Source organism: Myxine glutinosa, chromosome 14 (genome assembly GCF_964187855.1).
Source record: "Myxine glutinosa chromosome 14, kmMyxGlut1.1, whole genome shotgun sequence".
Taxonomy (NCBI): domain Eukaryota; kingdom Metazoa; phylum Chordata; class Myxini; order Myxiniformes; family Myxinidae; genus Myxine; species Myxine glutinosa.
This window is the reverse complement of record NC_136274.1, coordinates 36704650-36729614: the sequence shown is the minus strand read 5'-3', so window position 1 is coordinate 36729614 and position 24965 is coordinate 36704650. Positions and strand designations below refer to the sequence as shown.

Sequence of the window (24965 nt, the reverse complement as noted above, 5' to 3'; positions counted from 1 at the left end):
TTTGTCATACTCCTCTCACCTGCCCATGCATGGAGTTCAAAGTTTGGATCACTGGATTTGAAAACCTTCAAATCAGTTTATCTTTTTCTTGGTTGAAAAAAAAAACCCCACCTAAAAACACCAGAAATCGAGAGATCTCACAGAGCTACTCATTTTAACCTATATAAGTATATACCCCACTCAACACAAATCCAGTTAACAAGAAGGTGCCCCGGGGGACCTCAATACACTTTAAGTCGTCAATTATGATAATACTAGTTATTAGATGATGTAGGTAGAAATTTGATTGTGAGAAAAAATTGAAGCAAGACACCCTTCAGAAATAACGGTTTTATGTTTTACAGAAAGCCAGAAATAGTGACTTGCCAAGAAAAAATTGTGAAAAAAGGGACTGTGGGAGTCTTCTTATGCCAGAGGTGGCCAGATGCCATGTACAGCAGGGTGGAGATGGACAGGGAGCCACTGCTTGTAACTTTCTCGAAGAACTGCACGGTAGAAAAAAAGGACATCAATCAGAAAATCCTGACAAATTAATCAAAGTAACAATGTGAGGAATACAAAAGCAAGTGATGAAGTCAAAGTGTAATTTCCTACCAATATATTTATTACTAGTGAATTGCACGTGCTACGTATGGGTGGGAACCACAACGCAAACCGACAATGTGGAAACTGCGAACGCCAAACCATGAACCAATAAATTCCACATTCCTGTGACACCTTCAATTGAACATCAGGCATGGACAGCCGGTTCGTGAATGACTTGGGCAAAAAACGGTGAATGCCAAAACAATGAACCAATAAATTCCACGTTCCTGTGCCACCTTCAATCGAACGTCAGGCATGGACAGCCGGTTTGTTGTTTCTATACGTGGCCAATGGCGAAACTGCAAATGCCAAATCCGCAAATCGGGTGGAAACCCTCACATAATTTCCTCATTCTTTTTTAAACTCAATCTCTGTATTTTCATTCCAAACAGCATCATTCCAATCACAAATAAAAAAAACTATACCACTAGCATCTATCTATAATTCCAGTAATCTCTGTCTGTACGTTTGTTTGTCTGTGACCGCTGTTTCTCGACAACCACGGGTCCGATATACTTTTAACTTGCCAGGTATATTGCTGGGGACCCGAGGATGTGCCTTTTCAAGGTTTCATATTAATCGGACAATTACTTACCGAGCTATGTCCAAAAAACGATTCAACCAATCAGAGAGCAGCGAACGATCGCGTGTGCCGAACGTGGCGGGCACACTCTGCCTCGGATGGCACATTTGAGAGCGTATTCATTTATTTCACGTTTGCAAACTATGTTGGCGTTAAACTATGTTTTACAACTAATAAAAACGAATTTGCGATTCATTCGCTTTCCTGCGCGTTTGTGCACGCGATGGCGATTTCTTTACCAAACTCCGGAAGCCGTTCGCTTTGGACCAAACCATTGCATGTAAATAGAGGGGGGGGATTGTCACCACTCGCAAGCCGTTCGCTTTGGACCAAACCATTTCATGTAAATAGAGGGGGGGGATATAATTTTAGATATAGATATAGTACGGGCATGCCCTAGTAAAATACAATGTTACAAAAGCTAGTGAAGTAAACTAATATAAATGCCATTATAACATGAAAACTAATACAGACAATTCTGCCGGCGAGCAAGCATAGACACACACCTCGTATGGATGGAAACTCAGCGAATGTTTACACATGCAGTCAATGGCGAAACTGTGCATGCCAAACCCTTGATTATGTTTACTCCAGATAGGGAACAGTTTCGTATGGGTAGAAACTCAAAATCGTAATTGTATTGAAGAATTTATGAAGCCTCCCCCCACCTTAGCACACCTGCTGGGACCCCAAAAAAGTTTCAGAGGAAGGTTTAGCATGGCTAGCCCCAAACGTAAGGGGATAGTTCGGAGACGGACAGACAGCCAGACACTCCTGCTTAATAATACAGCTTGGTAGATGAGAATGGAAGCTTAATGAAAATGAATAATGACTAATCAACATTGATCGACAGTTATAATTCTATGGGACAGCAAGGGAAGCAGAAGAATGAGAAGGGACAAAATCAAAATGGCGTATCAGGATTACAAGGGGGGAGGGAAGGGGGAAATAAATAAATTGGGCTTGGTGGAACATGGAGCACAGCACAAGAGCAGTGAAATCCGGAAAGAGCCAATCAAAAGATGACCATATGCAACCAATTACTTGTAAAATGGCCGTGGTAAATGATGAATCGGTAGCATGCCGAAAAGTTCAGGAAGCAACAGAGGCTGGCAAGGCAGTGCAGTGGGTTCAGGCAGAAAAGTCCTGAGGATGTTCAAGGAAGACTGAGTGCCGCGGAGGTTACAGCAAGAGAGGCAGACACAGCACTGCAATGGTTACATCAAGAGAGGCAGATACAGTGCTGCAGTGGTTACAGCAAGAGAGGCAGACACAGTGCCGCAATGGTTACAGCAAGAGAGGCAGACGCAGTGGCCACAGTGGCTACAGGCAAGAGAGGCAGACACAGTGCTGCAGTGGTTACGTCAAGAGAGGCAGACACAGTGCCGCAATGGTTACAGCAAGAGAGGCAGACACAGTGCTGCAGTGGTTACATCAAGAGAGGCAGACACAGCGCCGCAGTGGTTTACAGCAAGAGAGGCAGATACAACGCCGCAGTGGTTACAGCAAGAGAGGCAGATGCAGCGGCTACAGTGGTTACAGCAAGAGAGGCATACACAGTGCTGCAGTGGTTACATCAAGAGAGGCAGACACAGCACCACAGTGGTTACAGTAAGAGAGGCAGACGCAGCAGCTACAGTGGTTACAGCAAGAGAGGCTGATGCAGCGGATACAGTGGTTACAGCAAGAGAGGCAGACACAGTGCTGCAGTGGTTACAGCAAGAGGGGCAGACGCAGCGGCCACAGTGGTTACAGCAAGAGAGGCATACACATTGCTGCAGTGGTTACATCAAGAGAGGCAGACACAGCGGCTACAGTGGTTACAGCAAGAGAGGCAGATGCAGCGGCTACAGTGGTTACAGCAAGAGAGGCAGACACAGCACCGCAATGGTTACATCAAGAGAGGCAGACACAGTGCCGCAATGGTTACAGCAAGAGAGGCAGACACAGCACCACAGTGGTTACAGCAAGAGAGGCAGACACAGTGCTGCAGTGGTTACAGCAAGAGAGGCAGACACAGTGCTGCAGTGGTTACATCAAGAGAGGCAGACACAGTGCCGCAATGGTTACAGCAAGAGAGGTAGACGCAGTGGCCACAGTGGCTACAGGCAAGAGAGGCAGACACAGTGCTGCAGTGGTTACATCAAGAGAGGCAGACACAGTGCCGCAATGGTTACAGCAAGAGAGGCAGACGCAGTGCTACAGTGGTTACAGCAAGAGAGGCAGACACAGCGGCCACAGTGGTTACAGCAAGAGAGGCAGACACAGCGGCCACAGTGGTTACAGGCAAGAGAGGCAGACACAGTGCTGCAGTGGTTACATCAAGAGAGGCAGAGACAGTGCCGCAATGGTTACAGCAAAAGAGGCAGACGCAGTGCTACAGTGGTTACATCAAGAGAGGCAGATGCAGTGCCGCAATGGTTGCAGGCAAGATAGGCGGCCACAGTGGCAGGCAAAGACAGAGGTAGCCAAAATGCAGACACGTAAAGAGATACAGAAACTTTGTGCTCTGTGACAGTTCAATGAACCAATTCTGAAAGCTCGATGCAATTTATCTACTCTTGACTGCTACGATTCCCACAGTACAAAACTATCTCTCAACTAACTGTCACTGAACCGTCCCCCAAATTGTCTCTCCCCTGTGTGTGGCACCGTTGGTTTGTTTAAACAACAACCCAATCAGAGGGACGGCTTGCGAAACGGCTACCTGAAGCAGTTTAAAGGGGATGGACATGTAAATGCATCTGGCAAAGGATCGTCAAAAACCACTTGACATTTTATTGTTAATGCCTGCAGACTTCATTCTGTTCATCAAGTTACATCAGCTTGAGGAAGCACATAGCAGGTGCACCTTTTGGAAAAATGAAAGGGCCATAAATGGCTAATGAGACGGCAGGAACTGTCCAGAAATTGCGGAAGAAGTATTTCTCCGACCTCCTTCAGAAAACTAAACGCATTTTCATTACAGGACATCACCAAGAAGCATGCTGTGAGAATGAAACTGACCCTGTGGTTGCGCCTTCCACACTTCCTGCAGGCTTTCCCTGGAACTTGCACCCACAGCTGCCAGATCCTGCAGAATAGCCTCAGTTCTGGGCTGTAACCTGGCCAGACGGACATGGACATGTGTTATCCTTTGGTAACAACCTAACCTTTCTGGTTTATACACAATTTGCAGGCATCCAATAAGCACTTTTATAAACCAAAATCAGATTGGAACATCGGAACTTCAGGAGCATAAGTTATCCCCCCCCCTTCACATGCCTCCCCCCCAAAGCCCTTTCCCTCCCACAGATCTCTCGATGTCTCCATGTCTCTCGGTCCCTGCTCTCAAATGTTGTGTTTGTGTCCTTCCCCCTCTCTCCCCATCTTGTCTACCGCTCCCGATGTTATTTGTTTTATGTGTCTGTTTGTCTTTCTGTGTGATTATGATTAATGTTCGCTCTTTCACGAGCCTCGATCTTGTATACAAAAAAAAAAAAAAAAAAAAAAAAAAAAAAATCTGGAATTAATATCAAAAGGCAAAGCGAACCTATATTTTTACTTAATAATTATATGTTTATGCTATTTTAACGGGACTTCAAGACAATTTTGTTGGGTTTCTTTTTAACCACAGAACATCTATAAGCTGATAGGAAATATATATCATTTTTAAACAGAGTCGGCCATTTTATCATTCAATTCCACACAAGCTTCCATACCATTCATTAAAATTTTTTTCAAATAAAACCCCTGAGAGTAATAATACCACCAACAACCGCCCAACAGAACCTCCCCTTTCCCCAGTGAAATTAAATAAACAAAGGAAAAAAATGAATGTGCTGCTGGCCTGGCAAGATAGCCGACCTAGAGGTATGCACACTCGACTCCGAGCCATCCAGCCTGGGTTCAACTGTCATCCTGGTGTTTCGCGTGCATTGATGTATCAATATGTATGCCGTCCCTCGGATGAAGGCTAAACTGGGCGTCCTATCTGCTAGCATTAGTTGGTGGAAGATAATGATTCCTCACTGTCCTTTGCAAAGAGGAGGCAAACTATCAGCGGCACACTGGAACAAATTACAAATTCCTGTTCTCACATAGAGGGGACAATGCATCAGCGGCACAGCTGCATCGCCAAGCAAATGATGCTACCCACAGCAATGTGCTGCATGCAAAATAAGAATAATATGCTTCTGATAAAAGCACCAATATAATACATCAATGTCCTCTTCCTGTGTCGAAGTTCCTCATGCAAATTTTGTATCAAATGTAGAATTAGTCCGTTCCCACACAGGCGGAGAAAGGAATCACTTGCAATCACTTATGTGTGTGCTTATCTGTCCAAGGCATATCTTTTTCCCATTTGAGCTTTCGACATCAAAATTTCAACAAACCTGTATCATTAGAATATGGAGAACACAAATGAACGAGAATGGTGCTCAGTAGAGCGCATACCTCCACCAGGGTGAAGAGCTTACAGATCTGGGTCCTGACCTGAACCAACATCTAATCGAGTCTTATCAACTACCCCACTCATCCACCAAGTTCCATCTGAATCTGTCCATAACTGATCGTGCAATATATGTGGGTCGATCAAGCTATGCTAACGGCTGTGGGAAGGAAGGGTAAGATGATCTTGTGGGCGTTAAACCTTCAACAGAATAAAAGAGCCTCTTTGACTCCATGGCTGAATTGGGGAATGGAGGGGTGGGGGGGGGGGGGGGTGGGGGGGGAGAGGTCTCAAAGACCTCCACCCGTCCCTTCACCCTTCAGTTTGAAAACATAAATACAGGATAACCATCAGTCAGCTCGGGAATGTTAAACCTTTTTAATGTACGACAGCCGAGTGTGATAGATTTAAAAAAACCACCTTTAGAGGCCATTTTTCCCCGCAAGCGGGGGTTGGCCTTTTTCGGGGACCGTGGTTGTTGTTTTTTTTTTTTTTTTTTGTTCCCCTTTTTGAAGCAATGTTTTACGGCCGGATGCCCTTCCTGCCGCCAACCATTTTTGTCGCCTTTTTACGACAAACAGGGAATTACCAGTGAACTGGTACTCAATTAGCCGACCTCGGAAGGATGACAGGCTGAGTCAACCCCCCTGGCGTTAATTCAGCGATCGACCGGGATTCAAACCCAGGATCCTAGGATCCTAAGCTGGCACCCGAGCCACTAGCCCAACACCAGGCTTAATTGTGTGATAGATTGAGTGTGATAGATTGAAGAAAGGAAAACATTCGGGACATATTTTGATGGTCAATCTCACAAGTTACCCCCATTAAATTTTCAAGTAATAGGAATACGTTTCAACTGTAACCATTCACCCAATAACTTTATTTGCAGTACATTTATCTCCATTTCCATACACGAGGCAATGCTCTCATTGTGTATAAACCAGAAAGGTTACACTACATCTGTAATTGCAGTCGATGATCTACAAAGTCATACGGGACATGACAGGAATAGAGATCATCGGGTTTTCACTCGCACCTGGCCCAGGGCTTGAGCATGATGCTGGGAGAGGAGAGCAGGTCAGATCGGAATCGAGCAAGGGCTGGGAATACCTGCACGAATGCACACAGTAAGACAGGGAAACAAGTGCAAAGTTATTGAGCAACAGAACTGACTCAATAATAATAATAATGATAATAACAACAAGAGCGAGAATTGGTTTGCAATACAGTGCACGTCCCCTACTGATATGATATTTTTGAAGTCCAAAAAGGGACATCACTGAAAAATTGATGAAATGCACTGAAACTCAAACTTTTTCTGTAACTTGTCATAATAAAGCAATGTACCAAGTTTCAGTTGAATATGTTGAAGTGTATGGGGAAAAAAGTCTGGAAAACCACAGGCAATGCAGACGGACGGACAGCCAGACAGACAGACTGAGAGCAAAGTTATAGTCACCGGAAGGGGACTAACAACCATTCCCTTCACACTGAGGCGCATAAGGCTGCCGAGGAAGTTTCATTGGCTAAGGAGTACAATTCTGGATGGGTCGCCACTGCGATGCAGGACACTCAAATGGCTTATTACCCCAGTAAGCTGGTACTCATTTTGCCGACCTCAGAAGGATGACAGGCTGAGTTAACCCATTTGGTATTATTTTAATGGTACGACATGGGCTCAAACTCAAGACCCGAGGATCTTAAGCCAATTTAACCGTTAGGTCAACACCAGGCATGATCTGACTCATGGGACAGGGGGAAAAAATGGCTCTTGTGACTGGCTCTTCTCTCCGCTTTACCATTTGTATGCTACATTCAATCCACAAAGTCGAAGGAAGGGGGGCAGCGGGAATTAATCACAACAGCACAACGCAGAATAGGTCACATAATCTATTTCCCACCTCTCCTTCCAATAGGAAACGAGCAAAATGGCGAAGGAGCTGGACATTAACGGGATGGTCCATTTCCACGGGAGGGAGTTCCCAGGCCCAATGTGCTGCCAAGGTTGTTGTGGGAAAGAAGAAAAGATACGAGTATCGTCGGTCAGGCATATGTCTTCACTTAAAGTTGATATTTGGCACTTATTGCATCACTCAGCTTCGCATTACTTGCACTTGGATATTTATAGGCACATCTTAAAAGGACCGACTGAATAGTTGAGTTGCAGTGAATGCCCGATTATTTCATCACACCAGCTCTTCTATTTACTAAAGTGTGCGAGGGCGAATCATACATGCAAAGTAAAATACCGCTACCCCTCGGTTACCTGCATCCCTTGTTTGTCCGTCTCTGCCTACCTTCTTCCTCCGCCCTACTGTTGGCGTTTCCCCATTCTCCTGCTGTTCCCTTTGTTATGTTGGGTCCTGATCTGTTCTGTGTCCTAGCTCTTCCACAAGCCTCGACCATGTATACATATACAGTATGTATAAATAAATATAAAGGTTCCTATGTATGTGCATGAAATGTGGTCATGTGTTGAGGAAGGATGAAAGTGACTGGTTGAGAAGAGTGATGGAAATGAATGTAGAAGGAAGTAGAGGACGGGGAAGCCCGAGAAAGACTTGGCTAAAGATGGTCGAAGAAGACATGTGGGCAAGGGGGTTAACAAGGGGAGATGCAGAAAATAGGGCAAAATGGAGAAGATTGTCATGGGGACCGCAAGGCTAACCCCCGCTCTAGCAGGGAAAATGGCCTTAAAATGCCTGTTGTTGTTTGTTGTCTATATATGAACATGAAAGAGGACAAAGGCCAGCAGACTGATACTAAACTGCCAACTTGGTTTGGAAAGAAAAGGAGGAATACGGCGAAACAGGCCTTGTGAAAGTAGTCAATAATTCGATGGCATGAATTGCAGAAAGCGACAATCAATTAATCAATACAAGAGGAGGCCAAACACCAAACTTAAAAAAACTAGTCAGGGAAAAGACAACAAAACAGGATGGATGGTACAGATCAACTGTCAGAGATAAAGCTTTGATAAAAGTGAATTGGAATGCCATGTTTACAGGATAACGGTTAAATGTGCTGCTCATTGCAACTCACAAAACGTGCTGCTCCGCCAGCATTTAACTCGCCCAGATTGGAGGCTGAAACGAGGAGCCGGTGAGGCAAGGGGAGGCCCGAAGGTACAGAGATGAGGAAGCATTTCAGGGATCCACTGTGGCTCTATGGCTGTCACACCTGGTGAGGAGAGGATAAGATGTTGTGCGACTTAAAGATATGGTGTGCAGGAATTCCATCGCCATCAGCTGCCAAATATTCTACTCTTCCTTCCTGTCCCTACTTGACCCTACCTATTTTAACTACTTACCCTTCATGTAAGGCAGAGATGTTTCGATGAGCTCCTGGTAGATGATGTATTGTGGGGCGGAACGGTACAGGACGGAGGTGGGATGTATGTAAAGTGAGCGGTCCATCTCCGCACTCTGCCAAGAGCAATACATGCTAACAATGAAGTATGGAGACATGGAGTGGACAGACACATCAACAAGAGCGCAGGTGCTAAGAGGTCCATGAAATTTTGCATACTTGGTAGGGATTTTTTTGATTGGGGTGTGTGGACTGCACTTCATCATCAGGTGGGAGTCCAAGCCTGGCGATTCTGCTTCCCATTCCTGCGAGCACAATCTTACGGAGGCAGTCGAGCACAGACAGAGATGGAGGGCAGAGAGAAGGCGGGGACGGCAGATCGGGGAAAACGGCCACCACTAAAAGACAAGTGGCAGCAATCGGGGCAAAGTGTAAACCAAAGGAACACAGGAAGTGTAACCTACATCAGAGACAATAAGTTTGCGAAAGTGCTGCTAGTTGCATCAAACTTGGATTAAGTTACACTCGAGAATACTAACCAGCTTTTGTAAGTTGATGGCGAAGTTTCTGTACTTCTCGCATGGCACGGTAACGGAGCCCATTAGTTTGGCAGAACTTTGACGTCCAGTTGGCCACCTCACATGCACCAACCGCACCTGTGCAGCACCACAAAGTATCCCACACCTCATGCTGTCACAATAACAAATTGGAGATCAAAGAATGCCGGGTGCATCCGATCTTACCCAGAAGCACTTTCAGATCTCCAAGCCGGCCCTCGGGTCCTTCCCCTCCCCAGAGACGCTTCACCTGCCTAACTCGTGCTGCCATTGCTTTTCCCTCGGCCTCTCTGCCATGACAGCATGTAGCGCAGTTAGCTTAACATGCGTTTCTGTCCACCCCAAAGATAGACTTTTACATGGATAAGCGTAAGCGTACTTGCAGTAAACACATTCCATCTTCCACCACCCCTTCTGCTCACCCCCAAATCCCACGATCATCATCACTGTGCTTCAAATTCAAATCAAACCCAGACTTCTGACGAGGTGAATGAAAGTTAAAAAAAAGAGAAAGTGGATCTAATGTTGCCATGGAAGAGCTGCTGGAACACCTTTGCAACTGTTTTGATAGGTTACGGCACTTGTCTTATGTAGTCAATGGTGATGTAATTGTTACTATGATACAATTCATGTATAAATACAACATCACATCCTGTATAATGAAATTACTATGTTGTAGTAACTCTTATTGTTTTTGACAATGAATTCACATCAGCAACAACTTTAATAGGCAATCTCCTGCAAACAGTTTCCAAACTAGGATGAAAGGCATACGTCACGGATCTTTAAATTAGCACCAAAATACGACAAATAGACAAAAGGGAAAAACAAATGGATAAATAGGTCCAAACATACGCACATCGTTTCCTCAAATATCTCCCTGACCGACAATGCAGCAACAATGCATATGACCAGCTGCACCATTTCTGATGCTTTCTTCCACTCAACACCCTCTGCACACAGGCCATCTGGACCACAGGTAGCAGCCTGGATGAGCATTTTTGCATAGCGAGGCGAAACAGGAAGGGTTGCCATTTGTTGACCAAGTTTGGAGATCGGGCGATTGTGTGCCTTTATCAACTTCTGCCTGTACACAACGGGGACAACAAACATGGAAGGAAAACAACAGGAAAAAGAAACCTCTATTTAGTTGAGGTCATTCCTATAGTACAGCTATTATAATCGACTAAATGATTTCTAAAAGTCCATCACTCTTACCAAGACTTACCTAACATTTCATACTTCACCATGTATAGAACAGCAATGTATTCAAGTAATCGCCAATATTGTAATCACCGCTGTAAGAGGTGAGGTAACACGAGCTGAAGAAAGCCGCACTATCTAGAATCTAGATGACCCGTCGTTTGCTAATGCAGAGAGATGCGATAACAACAGACAAGAATAGAGATGCTGGGAAAAATAGTCACACCGAATTGGTCGCTGCCACGATCAATCGACGAGTGAAGGGAATAATGGTTACACCCAATTGGTCACTGCCACGATCAATTGATGAGTAAATATTGCTGACATAGCTACAGCCACACAACCTCTTTATTATAGTAGATGTTAGGTTGCCCAAAGAGTATGACAACTCCTGAAAGAACTAGAACGGCACTCAGTAGAGAGCATGCCTCCGCCAGGCTCTTCAGTTTACGTTTTACATCCCACTGAAAGGCCGGATCTGGATTTGGACCTGAACTAATATCTAATCGCTTGTTTGTGTCACCGAACCAACTCATTCACCAGGTTTCGTCCGAATCCGGCCACAACTTTTTGAGATACTGTGCATACTCGTGTAAAGGTAATAAAAAGTTGTATTTCAAAATAAATTCTTTCAGGAAAGTGAAGTACATAACATGCCATTTATTTGTGGAAAAGAACATCGAGGAGATGCACACCATTTCGTCTGACACATTCCTCCAATCTTGGACACAAATTATAATTCATGACGTTCTGCAACGTCATGCAGAACGTCATGAATTATAATTGACGCTTCATCGCGGGAGATTCCAGAATCATTGGAATCTCCCGCGATGAAGCTAACTCCAAGGGCCTCTCACTCACTCACCGCAGGCAGGTTGGTGGTCTTTCCGTCTTCTACCGACTCCTCTCTGGCCTTGCCCCCCCAGCTCTCTCTGGGCTCTGTCCCGCAAATATTCCTACAGGTCGCACAAGATCTGCCTGCAACCCTCTTATGGTCAAACTGCCAAAATCAAGACTCTCTGCTCACCTTCACTCCTTCATTCCTCTTTTCTCCCGCCTCTGGAACAAACTCCCTCACTCTCTTCAATCCCACTCCACCCTCCAGGTCTTTAAAATAGCTGTTCACCACCATCTCTTATCTTCCCCCATCCAAAACCTTGATCTTTTCTACCCCCGCTAATTTCACCCCAATTCCACTTTTTTGAAATACCAACTTCTGTCCTGGAAGTCCTTGGTGTCCTTGTGTTTTATACTTCTCCCCCCGCCCCCCTTCCCACGCCTCCTCCCCCCAAGCCCTCTCCCTTCCACACATCTCCCTGCTCTCAAATGTTGTGTTTGTGTGCATCCCCTTCTCCCCCATCTTGTCTACCGCTCCCCTTATTTTGTGTTTTATGTGTCGGTTGACTTTTTGTGTGATTAATGTTAGCTCTTTCACGAGCCTCGATCTTGTATACAAAAACAAAAAAAAAAACTATTTTGATCTGAAAAATGGTCACTTTTCATCCGATTGACTTGTAAATGAAACAGCAATTGCACAGTGGAGGATGGAGGTTGTGGTGAGCAGGTTTGTGAGGAGGTGGTTGGGAGTGCCATGCTGTTTGACGAACATTGCCTTTTATGGTCAGGGTGGAAAACTCCAGTTTCCCTTGACATCATAAACCGAGGAGTTTAAGGTGGTGAGGGTGCGGGAGTTCACGATGTTGCGGGATTCAAATGATGCAGTGGTAAAGAATGCTCTCCCAGAGAAGAAGGGAAGTCGGAAGTGGAATGCAAGAGCAGAGGTGGACGAGATGGAGGAGCGGTTGCAACAGGAGGAGGTCATGGGGATGGTACAGCACGGGAAGCATGGCTTGGGGTGGATGAAGCATGAGGGATGGGGAAAGGCATGTGTGAAAGAGAGGAGGAAGATGGTCGAGAAGGAGGTGAGAAGAAAGGAAGAGGAGGGGAGATATGTGAAAGCAGTCGGTCAGGCACAGAAAGGTGCTTGGACTAGGTGGGAAGGTGTGCGGGTGAGGATATTGAAGTGGCAAGAGATTTGGAGGATGGAGCCAATATTGTTGAATTTCCTGTTGCGGGCAACGTATGATGTGCTTCCATCACCAGTAAACTTGAGATTGTGGGGGTTGTTGCAGGAGGAGAGATGTTATTTGTGTGGAGGTGTGGGAATGGTGCAGCATGCACTGAGTGCATGCTCAGTAGCATTGGCAGCAGGACAATACAGGTGGCGACATGATCAGGTGCTGGCGGTGGTGGTGCAGATGGGGCAACAAGAGGTGCTGAGGTCGAGAGAGAGAAGAGTGGAGAAGGAGGCTGATGGGGGAGAGGTGTGGTTTGTCAAAGAGGGCCAAGTGGTAAGAGGTGGAAAGAGGAGGAGGTGGAAAGCAAGAGGGCTGTCAAATGCTTGTGATTGGCAGGTGGTGGCAGACCTAAAGCCACAATTGGTATTCACAGAGGAGATCTGTGTGACAAGGTTGCAGCCTGACATTGTCATTTGGTCAGGTGCAACAAGACAGGTCATCTTAGGGGAATTGTCTGTACCTTGGGAGGAGAACATGGAGGAGGTGCACGAGAGGAAGAGAGGAAAGTACAGTGAGCTGGAAGCAGAGTGCCGGGAGAAGGGTTGGCGAGTTTCTTGTCAGCCATTTGGGGTGGGGTGTAGAGGGTATATTGGTAATTCCTTTTCTGCATTTCTTGCTCGGCTTGGAGTGTGTGGGACAGAAAGGAGGAGCATGTGTGACAAGGTGGCCTAGGTTGCCTTGAAAGGCTCACTTTGGGTATGGAGGAGGTTTATGGAGGCACGTCGAACGGTGTAGGTTGAGGTTACGGAATAGAAATGGAGGTGTGTGAATGGTGTGTGTTAGTGTTAGTGTGTGTGTGTGTGTGTGTGTGTGTGTGTTGCAGGAGTGGGTCATGAGTGGGTGTGATTTTGCATGAATGGTTTTGCATGTTTGCATGAGTGGTGCATGTTGGTAAGCGTAGGTGGTTGGTTGTGTTTTTTTTTTTTTTTTTTTTTTGTATACAGAATCGAGGCTCGTGAAAGAGCTAACATTTATCACACAAACAAATCAAACAGACAAACAAAATATATAAAAAGAGGGAGCGGTAGACAATATGGGGAGAGAAGGGGAAACACACAAACACAACATTTGAGAGCAGAGACATCGGGAGATGTGTGGAAGGGAGAGGGCTTGGTGGGAGGAGGCGTGGGGAGGGGGGGGGGGGGAGAAGTATAAAACACAAGGACACCAAGGACTTCCAGGACAGAAGTTGGTATTTCAAAAAAGTGGAATTGGGGTGAAATTAGTGGGGGTAGAAAAGATCAAGGTTTTGGATGGGGGAAGATAAGAGATGGTGGTGAACAGCTGTTTTAAAGACCTGGAGGGAGGAGTGGGATTGAAGAAAGTGAGGGAATTTGTTCCAGAGGTGGGAGAAAAGAGGAATGAAGGAGCGAAGGTGAGCAGAGAGTCTTGATTTTGGCAGTTTAACCATAAGAGGGTTGCAGACAGATCTTGTGCGACCTGTAGGAATATTTGGGGGACAGAGCCCAGAGAGAGCTGGGGGGGGGGGGGGGCAAGGCCGGAGAGGAGTCGGTAGAAGACGGAAAGACCACCAACCTGCCTGCGGTGAGTGAGTGAAAGGCCCTTGGAGTTAGCTTCATCACGGGAGATTCCAATGATTCTGAAAGTTTTGGTTTCAACAGTGTAAAGCCGAGCTAGGTGTGAGGCAGGAGCACCAGCCCAGAGGGGAGAGCAGTATTCCATTGAGCTGCGGATGAAAGCCTTGTATGTGGTGAGGAGCTCAGGTGTGCCAAGGAAGGACTTCGCACGACGGAGGATGCCCAGTCGGCAACTGGCTTTGGAGGCCAGATTTGAATTGTGGTTTTCCCAGGAAAGATCATGGCAGATAGTGAGACCCAAAAGCTTGAGTGACAGAACTTCTTGGAGAGGATTATTCAGAAAGTGGATGGGAGGGTTGTCCAGTCGGTCTTTTCGGAGAGACATCGTAAGAGTGTGAGATTTGTCAGGATTGAAAGACATGTTCCACATTGTTACTATTATTATTTCTTATTTTGTGTATGTGAGTGAGTGAATGGGTGAGGGTGTGTGTTTTTGCATGGGTGTGTGTGTTTTTCTATGTTGAGTGGTGTATGTTGTAAGGGTAGGTGGTGTTGTGTGTGTATGTGTGTGTATGGGTGTGTATGTGTGTGTATGAATGATCTGGTGTGTTTTGTTGGTGAGTGGTGAAGGGTATAAAGGTGGGTGTTTGAGTGTTCCACCATGTTTGTTTGGTGCTGTGGATACTGGATGTGGAGGCGATTTTGTTGTTGTAGTCTGCGTTCGCACTGACTGGGGGTGGGGGTATGTACACATCCAGGTGTAGTTGCTGCATGTGGATGTGTATGTGCCCCTGCTGGCCTCGACTGAGGACCCGGTCAGTGCAACACACTTGTGACCTGGTGTGTTTTGAACTTATATACAGTCACGTGAAAAGGTAAGTACACCCCATGTAAAGTTTTGACTTTTTCAACATATTTCAACATACAGCTATTTGATCTTCATTTCAACAATATTGATAGATATGAATGAATGAATGAATTATCGTTTTAAGGCCATTTTCCCCGCTAGAGCGGGGGTTAGCCTTGCGGGTCCCATGACAATCATGGTTCCCTGTTTGAGGCAATGTTCTTATGGCCGGATGCCCTTCCTGGCGCCAACCCTTGGTCGCCTCTTACGATGCACAGGGATACGGTGTACCTATTCTAAACAGGGGTACACACCGGGATCATTCATCCCAGCAAGCTGGTACTCAATTTGCCAACCTCGGAAGGATGACAGGCTGAGTCAACCCCCCTGGTGTTAATTTAGCGATCGACCGGGATCCCAAGCCGGCACCATAACCGCTAAGCCAGCACCAACACCAACACCATAACCGCTATATTGATAGATAAAAGTGATATAATATAACAAATATCATGAAACATTTATATTTTGTAGTCCATTGTATGATTTAAATAAACATGAATGCAAATTTCGCATGTGGAAAAAGTAAGTACACCCTTGGCTCTAATAGGTGGTATTGCCCCCTTTGGCAGAAACAACCTCAAGTAGGCGTTTCTTATAACTGTCTACCAGTCTCTGACATCGACTGGGAGAAATTTTTGCCCACTCCTCCATGCAGAATTATTTCAGCTGTGCGATGTTTGAGGGGTTTCTTGCATGCACAGCTCGTTTCAAATCCCCCCACAACATCAATATCTCAACATCCCGGATTTAGATCCGGGCTTTGACTTGGCCATTCCAGAACCCTCCATTTCTTTCTTTTCAGCCATTCCTTGGTTGATTTACTGGTATGTTTAGGGTCGTTGTCATGTTGCAAGGTTCATCTTCGGTTGAGCTTCAACTTTCCGACAGATGGCCTCACATTATCCTCAAGCACCCTCTGACAATGAAGAATTCATAGTGGATTCCATGATGGTGAGCTGCCCAGGCCCTGATGCAGCAAAGCTGCCCCAAACCATAATATTTCCACCACCATGCTTTACAGTTGGTATCAGGTCCTTGTGGTCAAATGCTGTCTTTGGTTTTCGCCAAACATGTCTTCTGGTACTGTGGCCAAATAGCTCTACCTTTGACTCATCTGTCCAGAGCACATTGTTCCAGAAGTGCTGGTCTTTGCCGAGGTGTTCATTGGCAAACTTTAGTCTTGCCCTGATGTTATTTCTGGACAGCAAAGGTTTCCTCCTGGCACACCTCCCATGTCGATCAAATTTGTGCAGCCTCTTTCTAATGGTAGACTCGTGCACTTTGACATCAACAGTGGCAAGAGCTACCTGTAGGTCCTGTGATGACATTCTGGGGTTCTTCGAGACTTCTTTCAGCATCTTGCGGTCTGCTCTCAGGCTGAAATTGCTGGGGCGGCATGGCCTGAACAAGTTGTCAGATGTTTGGAATCTTCTCCACTTGTAGATGAACTTCCGGACAGTCGAATGATTGATTTCAAATTGCTTGGAGATCTTTTTCAATCCCTTCCCAGACTCGTAGGCATCTATAACCTTCTTTCTGAAGGCCTCAGAGAGCTCTGAAGGCCTCTAAAGTTATATATATAAATAATCGGTTTTAGCCCTATCACTTAATGGTGAAGAATTACTTTAAAATTCTCTGATCCGGATTTGAATCTTCACCAAAATTTAATCAATTCTTGCTTGTCACACACCCGACCTCACCACCAAGTTTTGTCAAATCCGCCCACAACGTTTTGAGATATATTGCTACATATCGTTTTTGGCCCTAACCCTGGTGTTGGGCTAGCGGCTAGGGTGCCGGCTTAGGATCCTAGGATCCTGGGTTCGAATCCCGGTCGATCGCTGAATTAACGCCAGGGGGGTTGACTCAGCCTGTCATCCTTCCGAGGTCGGCAAATTGAGTACCAGTTCACTGGTAATTCCCTGTTTGTCGTTAAAGGCGGCAAAAAGGGTTGGCGTCAGGAAGGGCATCCGGCCGTAAAACATTGCTTCAAAAAGGGGACCAAAAAAACAACAACAACCATGGTTCCCGAAAAAGGCCAACCCCCGCTTTGCGGGGAAAAATGGCCTCTAAAGGTGGTTATTTTATTTTATATATCGTTTTTGGCCCTATCACTCAAAGGTGAAGAATCACTTTCGGTGAGCTATCAATCACTATTGTGGCACTCCAAATGCACCCTGAACAAATTACAAATTACTGCCCTAACCAGCAGAGGGTGGTGCATCAGTGTCACAGAGCGCACCCTCAGCCAATGATGCAACCCCGCTGCCTTGTGCTGCATAAAAAAAAAAGAAGTTGTGATAATTACTTTTCGGGTGGGGCCTCCAGAGCTCCAAGAGCCAACAAAAGAACTTCTGCTTCTTTGAGTACGTCAGCCGATGGTGGTGTGGGGAATGGAAAATGATCCACCTGAATGGAATTGGGGGTACGGGGAAGTTAGGTAAAGAAGAAACATAGGAAGACTTATGAGATGGCATGAAGAATACAACGAGAACTTGCTGGTGATGATAAATAACATGCCATAATGAAAAAGGTGTGAAGGGTAAGCAATGGGAGAGAAAGCATTTAAAAATGACCCTAAATGATTTATGAAGTTCGGATTTTTCTCTTCTATCAAAATGTTTAGTGTCTACAATACTATGCAGTCACAAACATTTCTTTCAAAAACCACCTTCAAGATTAATGAAGAAAAACAATGGATTGTCAACTGGAAATCAAAAGAAAATGCAAATTCTTCGTTAGCACTTGGCTGTAACATGTGCATGACGTCATCAACGGCAGTTGTACAGCATAAATTATACAGGTGAACGAGGTATATATTACTAATGGAAGATTCAGTGGCAAAATGGTATTTTATGCAGCTTGCGAGAGTGCAATAAGAGGAAATAGGGGCTCAGGGATTAGTTTATCTGGCTCCATGAAAGGATCTTGTGATGAGAAAGGCATGCATACATAACCTCATAAGAATATTCAGATTTTGAAGAATTTTCAGAATTGTCAATTGGTAATGATTCATTCCAGGGGTTCAAACTACCAAATCTGCGTTATAAGTAAAATATTCTCTAGATTGCCAAATTCAATCACAACCTTTGCTTACACTACTAGCGTCAATAAGTGCAACACTGAAAGCTGCAGCCATGGCCACATGTTCCATGTCAAGTCACAGGATGTGACATCTCTAAACTTTCGGGCCGGGGAAAAATAAAATGTATTATTTTCCTTATTTACTGGCCTCAAGAGGTACTTCCCCCCTCCCTCGCCCCCCATCCCCCTCCAATGCCTTTTGTGACGACATAATATAATAGATCCTCAACTCTACATCCCTGCAAAGGTTCCAAAATGGTTTCACAATCCTTAAAGCAATGTCATTATTGTTACCTTATCAATTCCCAAGTCCTTCAGCTGAAGTACCAACCCATCCACCGGGCTCCGCGATATTTCAGGAGGGGGATAAAGAGGCAGTTCAGAAAATACAGCGGAACTGTACAACCTAGATTTGGGATGAGAAAGGAGTACACAAGATTGTTAAAAGAGGGTAAGACGATGGGCATTTATGCTGCGTATCATTTTGATTTACTACCTTCAACACAAGTGCAGCAAAAAAAAAAACCCAAAGATTAATTAAATGAATTTTCAAGATAATTGAATATTTTGGTACATTCAGCAATACATCTCAGGTGTGTGTTTAGATTGGCATTAAACAAACTTCCTTCCTCTCATCATAGTCAGGGCCCTTAGGGATATTTTGGTTCAAATTCTTCCAAAAGCATCAAATTTGGCGCAGATGTTGCCCATGCCAAACTCTTTCGATTTTTGACGGGCGCCAAGGGCGGGATGATCCGGGGACCATACCGGTCCATCCCGCCATGTCACCTGACCTATGACGTCATAATTAGGATATGCATCCAATCACATGGCGTACTATAAGTGGTCAAAGTTCAAAATGAATCGATCGAAAAATGAAGGCAGGGATCCATTTTTAAGGTTTTCATAAAATCCAATATGGCCGCCAGGTCACATGACCTATGACGTCATATTTATGACATGTATACAATCATGTATACATGAACCCGGATCATGATCGCACAAAAATTAAACACAAGGATATGGCATACAGTTCATAAAACATCAAAATCCGTACCTTTGTAATTAGACTGATGAACTGCATATGCCTGAAAATTAGGAAATAGACATGTAACTATTTCCTCTAATTGTCAAAAATAAGGTCAGAGTTCGATTACCCAACCCAGAAACATAAAATGGTGAACCTCGCGTAAATCTTGACAAAAAACTCAAAAACCGACATGTTTGACTCAAAAATGACCTTTAAGATGACCTTGAGGGTTGACCTTGACCTCGAATCATCAAAATAACATCATAATTGGATTCCTCGACCTCGAAAACCCCTGAAAAGTGGTATCATACATGATTCCATCCCTTTTGGTTATTTAACTGATTTTCCTCTAATCCGGGTGGCGGCCATTTAGTATTTCGCCAATATTGGGCCCCCCGGGGGGGGGGGGGGCGCCCGTCTCGGCGCCCGTCAAAAATCGAAAGAGTATGGCATGGGCAACATCTGGGCCAAATTTGGTGCTTTTGGAAGAATTTGAACCAAACAGCCCCAAAATATCCCTAAGGGCCCTGACTATCAACAGAATATGTAGTGGCACTCTTCCTTCAAACCAGGTTTGCTCGATGCATTCTTGACCAGGAATGAGTCCACCAGTGGGGCTTGTGGGTTTAAAGCAGGTAAGTGGACTCCATCCCACTTTTTGTGAAATGCTATTTCAGCCATCATAACTTTTTCTTGACAAGGCAACAATCCATGGAGGCAATTATTACATTAATGGCACCGCCCGATGCAAAACTGCTCAAATAAAGAAAAACCTCAGTGAATGCAAATAAACACCATTCCGCCAAAAAGAGGACATAACTGGAACATCTTACTAGAAGGGCACTCGGTAGAGCGCATACCTCCGCCACGCAATGCCCGATCCAGTAGAACATATCGGGCCCAATACATTTTTGAAATATGGTGATATACTGTATATCGTTTTGGACCCCATCTCTCAATGGTGAAGAATCACATTAGTAATTAAAAAAAAAAACTCTTGTATCCTGCCCTGATCCAGATCTTCACCAAAATCAAATAGATTCGTCATTGTCACACACCTAACCTGTCCACCAAGTTTCATCAGAATACATCCACAATGTTTTGAGATATCCTGCACACAGACAATCAGACGAGGGTGAAAACACAAACTCTGTCCACCTTTAAAATATAGTTAGAAATTCCAAGTCCAAGTAATTTTTTTTAAATGAGAAAAAAGGTTTCAGTGAAAATGGGGGCTTTTTATCCTTTGTTCGCCAAGCACTTGAGCTTTCTTGCCTTTGAGCTGTCTAGGCCGGTTCAATCCTCAACCCAACCAGAAGTTGTTACCAAGTTGTTTCACAGAGAGGGTGTTGCACAAATCAATGATTCCACCGACCGTTAGATTGTTCATTAAGCTGGGGGCATAATTTACCAGCAGTGGATGCTGGTGAATGTTAAAGTTCCCACAATATATTTTGCAAGAGTAAGTCTTTATGTGCTAACATCCTGGCCAAATTTGAGTTTTGATTCGATCTAATCAAACAAAACAGTCTCCATGAGGTTGTTGGCGACACCAATATACAACACGGGATGAAAGGCTGCTGTGTTACCTGGACAATTGGCAACCAGAGGCATTTACCTGTTGAGGGGCCTATTAAGAATGTATCTGTCATCTGCACTTTCTTTCCCAATTCTACTTAATTTTCACACTGCAGCGAAAGGTTCTAGAAGTCCAGCTTCTTTCCTGGAATAAGGACATCACTCCCAACAGGCTTGACCTGTACTGCACCATAATGAATTTACACCTAAAGCCAAACTGCCTTGCCAAATAAGTCACAATGCACCAAATGCCATTTGCCAAATATTTTACATGTTCGACTCACCGGTAGCAATGGCCTGGCTGTGTGCGTCCAGCCCGACCTGCCCGCTGGGCAGCCTCAGCCTGAGAGACGCGGCAAATGGGTAGCGAAGGCACACCAGTGATAGGATTGGGCGAGGAGCGGCGCACCATTCCGGCATCCAATACAAATCGCAGGCCTGGGAGGGTCAGCGCAGTCTCGGCTACATTCGTGGCAACGATGCAGAGTCGTGAGCCAACTGGAGGAGGGAGGAAAACCTGTATGGGTATTAGGAACGAAAAGCAACAAGTATTAGCAACAAGGATCTGGTTCAGGATGCAACCTGTATTCCAGTGAAAACGAAAACGGACAAGACAAAACTAGTACGGCACTCGGTAGAGGGAATACCTCCACCAAGCTGAACAGTTTACGTTTTGTATCTCACTGATAGGCAGGATCTGGATTCGGACCTGAACAAAAATCGAATTGTCTTGTTCTTGTCGCCTATCCAACTACCTAGTTTTGTTTTGTCAAAATCCATCGACAACTTTTTGAATTATCATGCTGTAGATCGTTTTTGCCTCTATCACTCAATGGTGAAGAATCACTTTAAGAAAAACATGATCATATCGTATCTTCACCGTATCTTCCGTATCTTCACCCACCAGAGGGTATCTTCACCAAAATTGAATAGGTTTGGCGCTGTCACGCACCAAACCTGTCCTCCAAGTTTCATCCGAATCAGTCCAAACTTTGAGATATCGTGCTATATATCGGTTTTAGCCCCAACACTCAATTCGTGAAGGTGAAGAATCACTTTTAAAATTATCTGATGCGGATCCGGATTCGAATCTTCACCAAAAATGAACCAATTCTTCCTGGTCACACACCCAACCTGTCCACCAAATCTCGTCTGAATCTATTCACAACGTATTGAGATATCCTGTTCACAGAGACAAACAGACAAAAACAGACATGGGTCTGACAGACATAACCTCCGTAACTAAAGGAAGTATTGTATTGTCAAAATACAAAACAATGAAGGACTTAAAAAATATTTACAACAACAACAAAAAAGATAATGCGAGCAAAGTAAATCAAACCTTTGCCATACAAATTCACTTCTCTTCACCAAATTTAGCACCCACAGCCAACACATCCTTAGACTTTGATAACATCTTTCAGGCACAACCAATTCTTGTCATTGGGATGGTGGCATACAACAAAGCAGCTTGTAGCGCAGCAGGGATGTTAATCAGTTTTAACTGTCTGTGAAATGACGGAGTAGGAATTGCCGACCTGGCTAACAACACATCACGATTTAAAAAGGTAAATTGCATGAGCCTGGAAAGAGGTTATCTGCCTCACAAAGGTTCTAATGCAATATCACCATGCACAAAACTACCTCAGACGACTCTCAAAATGCCCGAATAATACCAAGAGCAGATGTTGGTGGTTTATCATAACTGCATGATAAAAGCTAACAGAATGAAAACAAGACTGAAAGTCTAACAGCGGTGAAGCCGGGCCTGTTTGATACTTTAGTTGAAGAAGACTATCACCTGGGTGGGAATACCAGTTAGTAAATAATGTAAGTAATAATTTTTTTTGAAGTACTATAAATCTCTAAGATGTCTGTCACCATGGAAGCGAAGAGATTGCATTGAGACACTGGTTTAATTCTATATGTTTTGAGTCAACAATGAACGAACCATACACTGCTTCAATCCCGTAACTTTGCAGTCACGACGAAGTGATTGCAGCGTTAGGATCATATTCACTATATTAATATTAATGTTATCATTATTATTATTATTACGAAAACGATACTACTGTATTAAGAAAACTGGGATAATTTGTCCGAAGCGGCCTGAAGGTGAGGCATAAAGGCATGAAGCCTAATGCCTATACGTACTGTGTCTTTGGAAGACCCATAACACCAATGCTTTCGATATTGATAGTCATTTTAACAATCGGTTTGTTTGTGTTTCACACTGAATGAAAAACGTAAAGGTAGAGCATGGCGATTGTGGTATATGACAGGTTTGACGATACATTCGGCCTGAATGGCATAGAAATCAAAATAGCGGTGTGTGGATTCAGAAATTGTACTCTATAATTAAATAATAGATGTAATCACATCACATCACCCCTGTCATGTGACCAGATCCTCAGCTCTGATTGGTGTACATTTGTGAGGAATATACATACATACATACATACAAACATACATACATTGTTCCAGACGGCTTTGCCCTACAAGCTACACTGTAAAAAAAAAAAGATTAAAAAAAATGAAATAAAAGGATGGCATGAAGTTAACAGCACAAGAAAAAAAGTTTACCACAGTATACCTTTGCTTGTTCACATGCAGACAGCTTTGCATACAGTGGCAGTACACATAGCGGTTGACAGGCTTCTTCACCTAAAAAAAGAGAAAAAAAAAAAGACAATAAAATTGAAGAAGAATCACAATTGTGAGTGATGGATTTTGAATCAAAAGATCTTCCTTCACAACAACAAAATGCCAACCTCAAGCCACTTACCCTCAGCTTCTAGATCCGCATCATGCAGCAACTCTAAATCACTTGTTTCCTCCACCTCGCTCTCGACATCCATTTCACAAGCTTCTAGGTTTCCCTCGCTATTTGGTAGCACTGGGTAATCCGACAAGTCAACACGAGGGAGCTTGGATGGGTAAGGGGAGGGTTGTGGGGGGGGGGGGGGGGGAGCAAGAATCAAAATGCCTTACAGGATCTAACTGATCATCGATTGCTGCTGGATAATCACGGTAATAATTCACGTAGTTACGACGGTATCAATGCAAAAAGCAAGTCATAAACAACATGGGTGCTTGTGACTTGTAAAATCGAAGATTTTTCAAGTATATTGATCGGTTCCGTTTGTGATTCTGTCTGTTTGTCTGTCTGTTGTCTGTTTGTCACTGGCCTACAGGTCACAATTCTAAACCGATCATCACGAAACTTCACCAAGTTGGATAAGTCGTCCCAATTGAGAAGCCTATTGATTTTGAGGAAAAAGGTCATCTGGAGGTCAAATTTCTAAAATCGCCATTTTAAATCCGATTGACTTGAAAATTGAATAGCATTTGTATATCAAGTCACTAAATTGGGAAATGAACTATTTTTGAGGTCAAAAGGTCAAATATTTAAAAAATCAGCAGTTTTCATCTAAAAAGCCGTCAATTCTTAACCGATTGACTTGTAAATTGAACAGCATTTGCATATCGAGTCACTAAATTGGGAAACATACTATTTTTGAGGTCAAAAGGTCAATGGTCAACTTAAGGTCAAATTTTTAAAATCATCAATTTTCATCAAAAAACGCCGTCAATTCTTAACCGATTGACTTGAAAATTGAACAGCATTTGCATATCAAGTCACTAAATAGGGAAACCAACTATTTTTGAGATCAAAAGGTCAAAGGTCAACTCAAGGTCAACCTTCCAAAATCATCATTTTCATCTGAAAAATTGTCAATTTTATTCCTATTGACCCGAGCTTTGATGAAGATCGTCAATTTTAATCTTGATGAAATGGACAATTTGCTGTATCAATGGAATTTGTTTTTCTTGGGGAGGGGGGGTATTTTGCAAGTATCGTGCTCCGCATGACGTCTTCTTGTTATTAATAATTATCAATGATATTAACAACATGAGTGCTGATAAGAAGAACTGCTCACTGTGGATAAAGGTCTTCTTGCATTGTTTCCACTTTTTCTACATCTCTTTGTTCCTCTTTGGTGAGCAGTCTTCTTGCCATCCTCTAAGAAGACAAGAGTAAATCAGTCTTCCATCCTTCTCACTCAATCACAACACTCCT

At 44.2% G+C, this 24965-nt stretch overlaps 1 protein-coding gene across 7 annotated transcripts in view; it reads right to left on the bottom strand.

The window, feature by feature from the left end:
* Positions 1-315: 315 nt before the first annotated feature.
* The window catches only part of DHX37 (DEAH-box helicase 37), a 115198-nt gene continuing 90548 nt past the window's right edge, over positions 316-24965 (bottom strand). For 6 of the 7 annotated variants that reach the window (XM_078768556.1, XM_068097553.2, XM_068097557.2 and 3 more), the window contains 16 exons: positions 24826-24908; positions 23670-23811; positions 23478-23548; positions 21169-21401; positions 18571-18682; positions 17501-17601; positions 10326-10553; positions 9653-9756; positions 9449-9565; positions 9129-9307; positions 8911-9025; positions 8643-8780; positions 7502-7596; positions 6637-6710; positions 4175-4272; positions 316-485 (listed from right to left, as the gene is read on the bottom strand). In XM_078768556.1, the coding sequence (XP_078624682.1) occupies positions 406-485; positions 4175-4272; positions 6637-6710; positions 7502-7596; positions 8643-8780; positions 8911-9025; positions 9129-9307; positions 9449-9565; positions 9653-9756; positions 10326-10553; positions 17501-17601; positions 18571-18682; positions 21169-21401; positions 23478-23548; positions 23670-23811; positions 24826-24908 (1970 nt within the window). In that variant the 3' untranslated portion in view covers positions 316-405. The remainder of the gene's footprint in view (positions 486-4174; positions 4273-6636; positions 6711-7501; positions 7597-8642; positions 8781-8910; positions 9026-9128; positions 9308-9448; positions 9566-9652; positions 9757-10325; positions 10554-17500; positions 17602-18570; positions 18683-21168; positions 21402-23477; positions 23549-23669; positions 23812-24825; positions 24909-24965) is intronic. The other variant, XR_013621453.1, reaches the window with a different exon arrangement.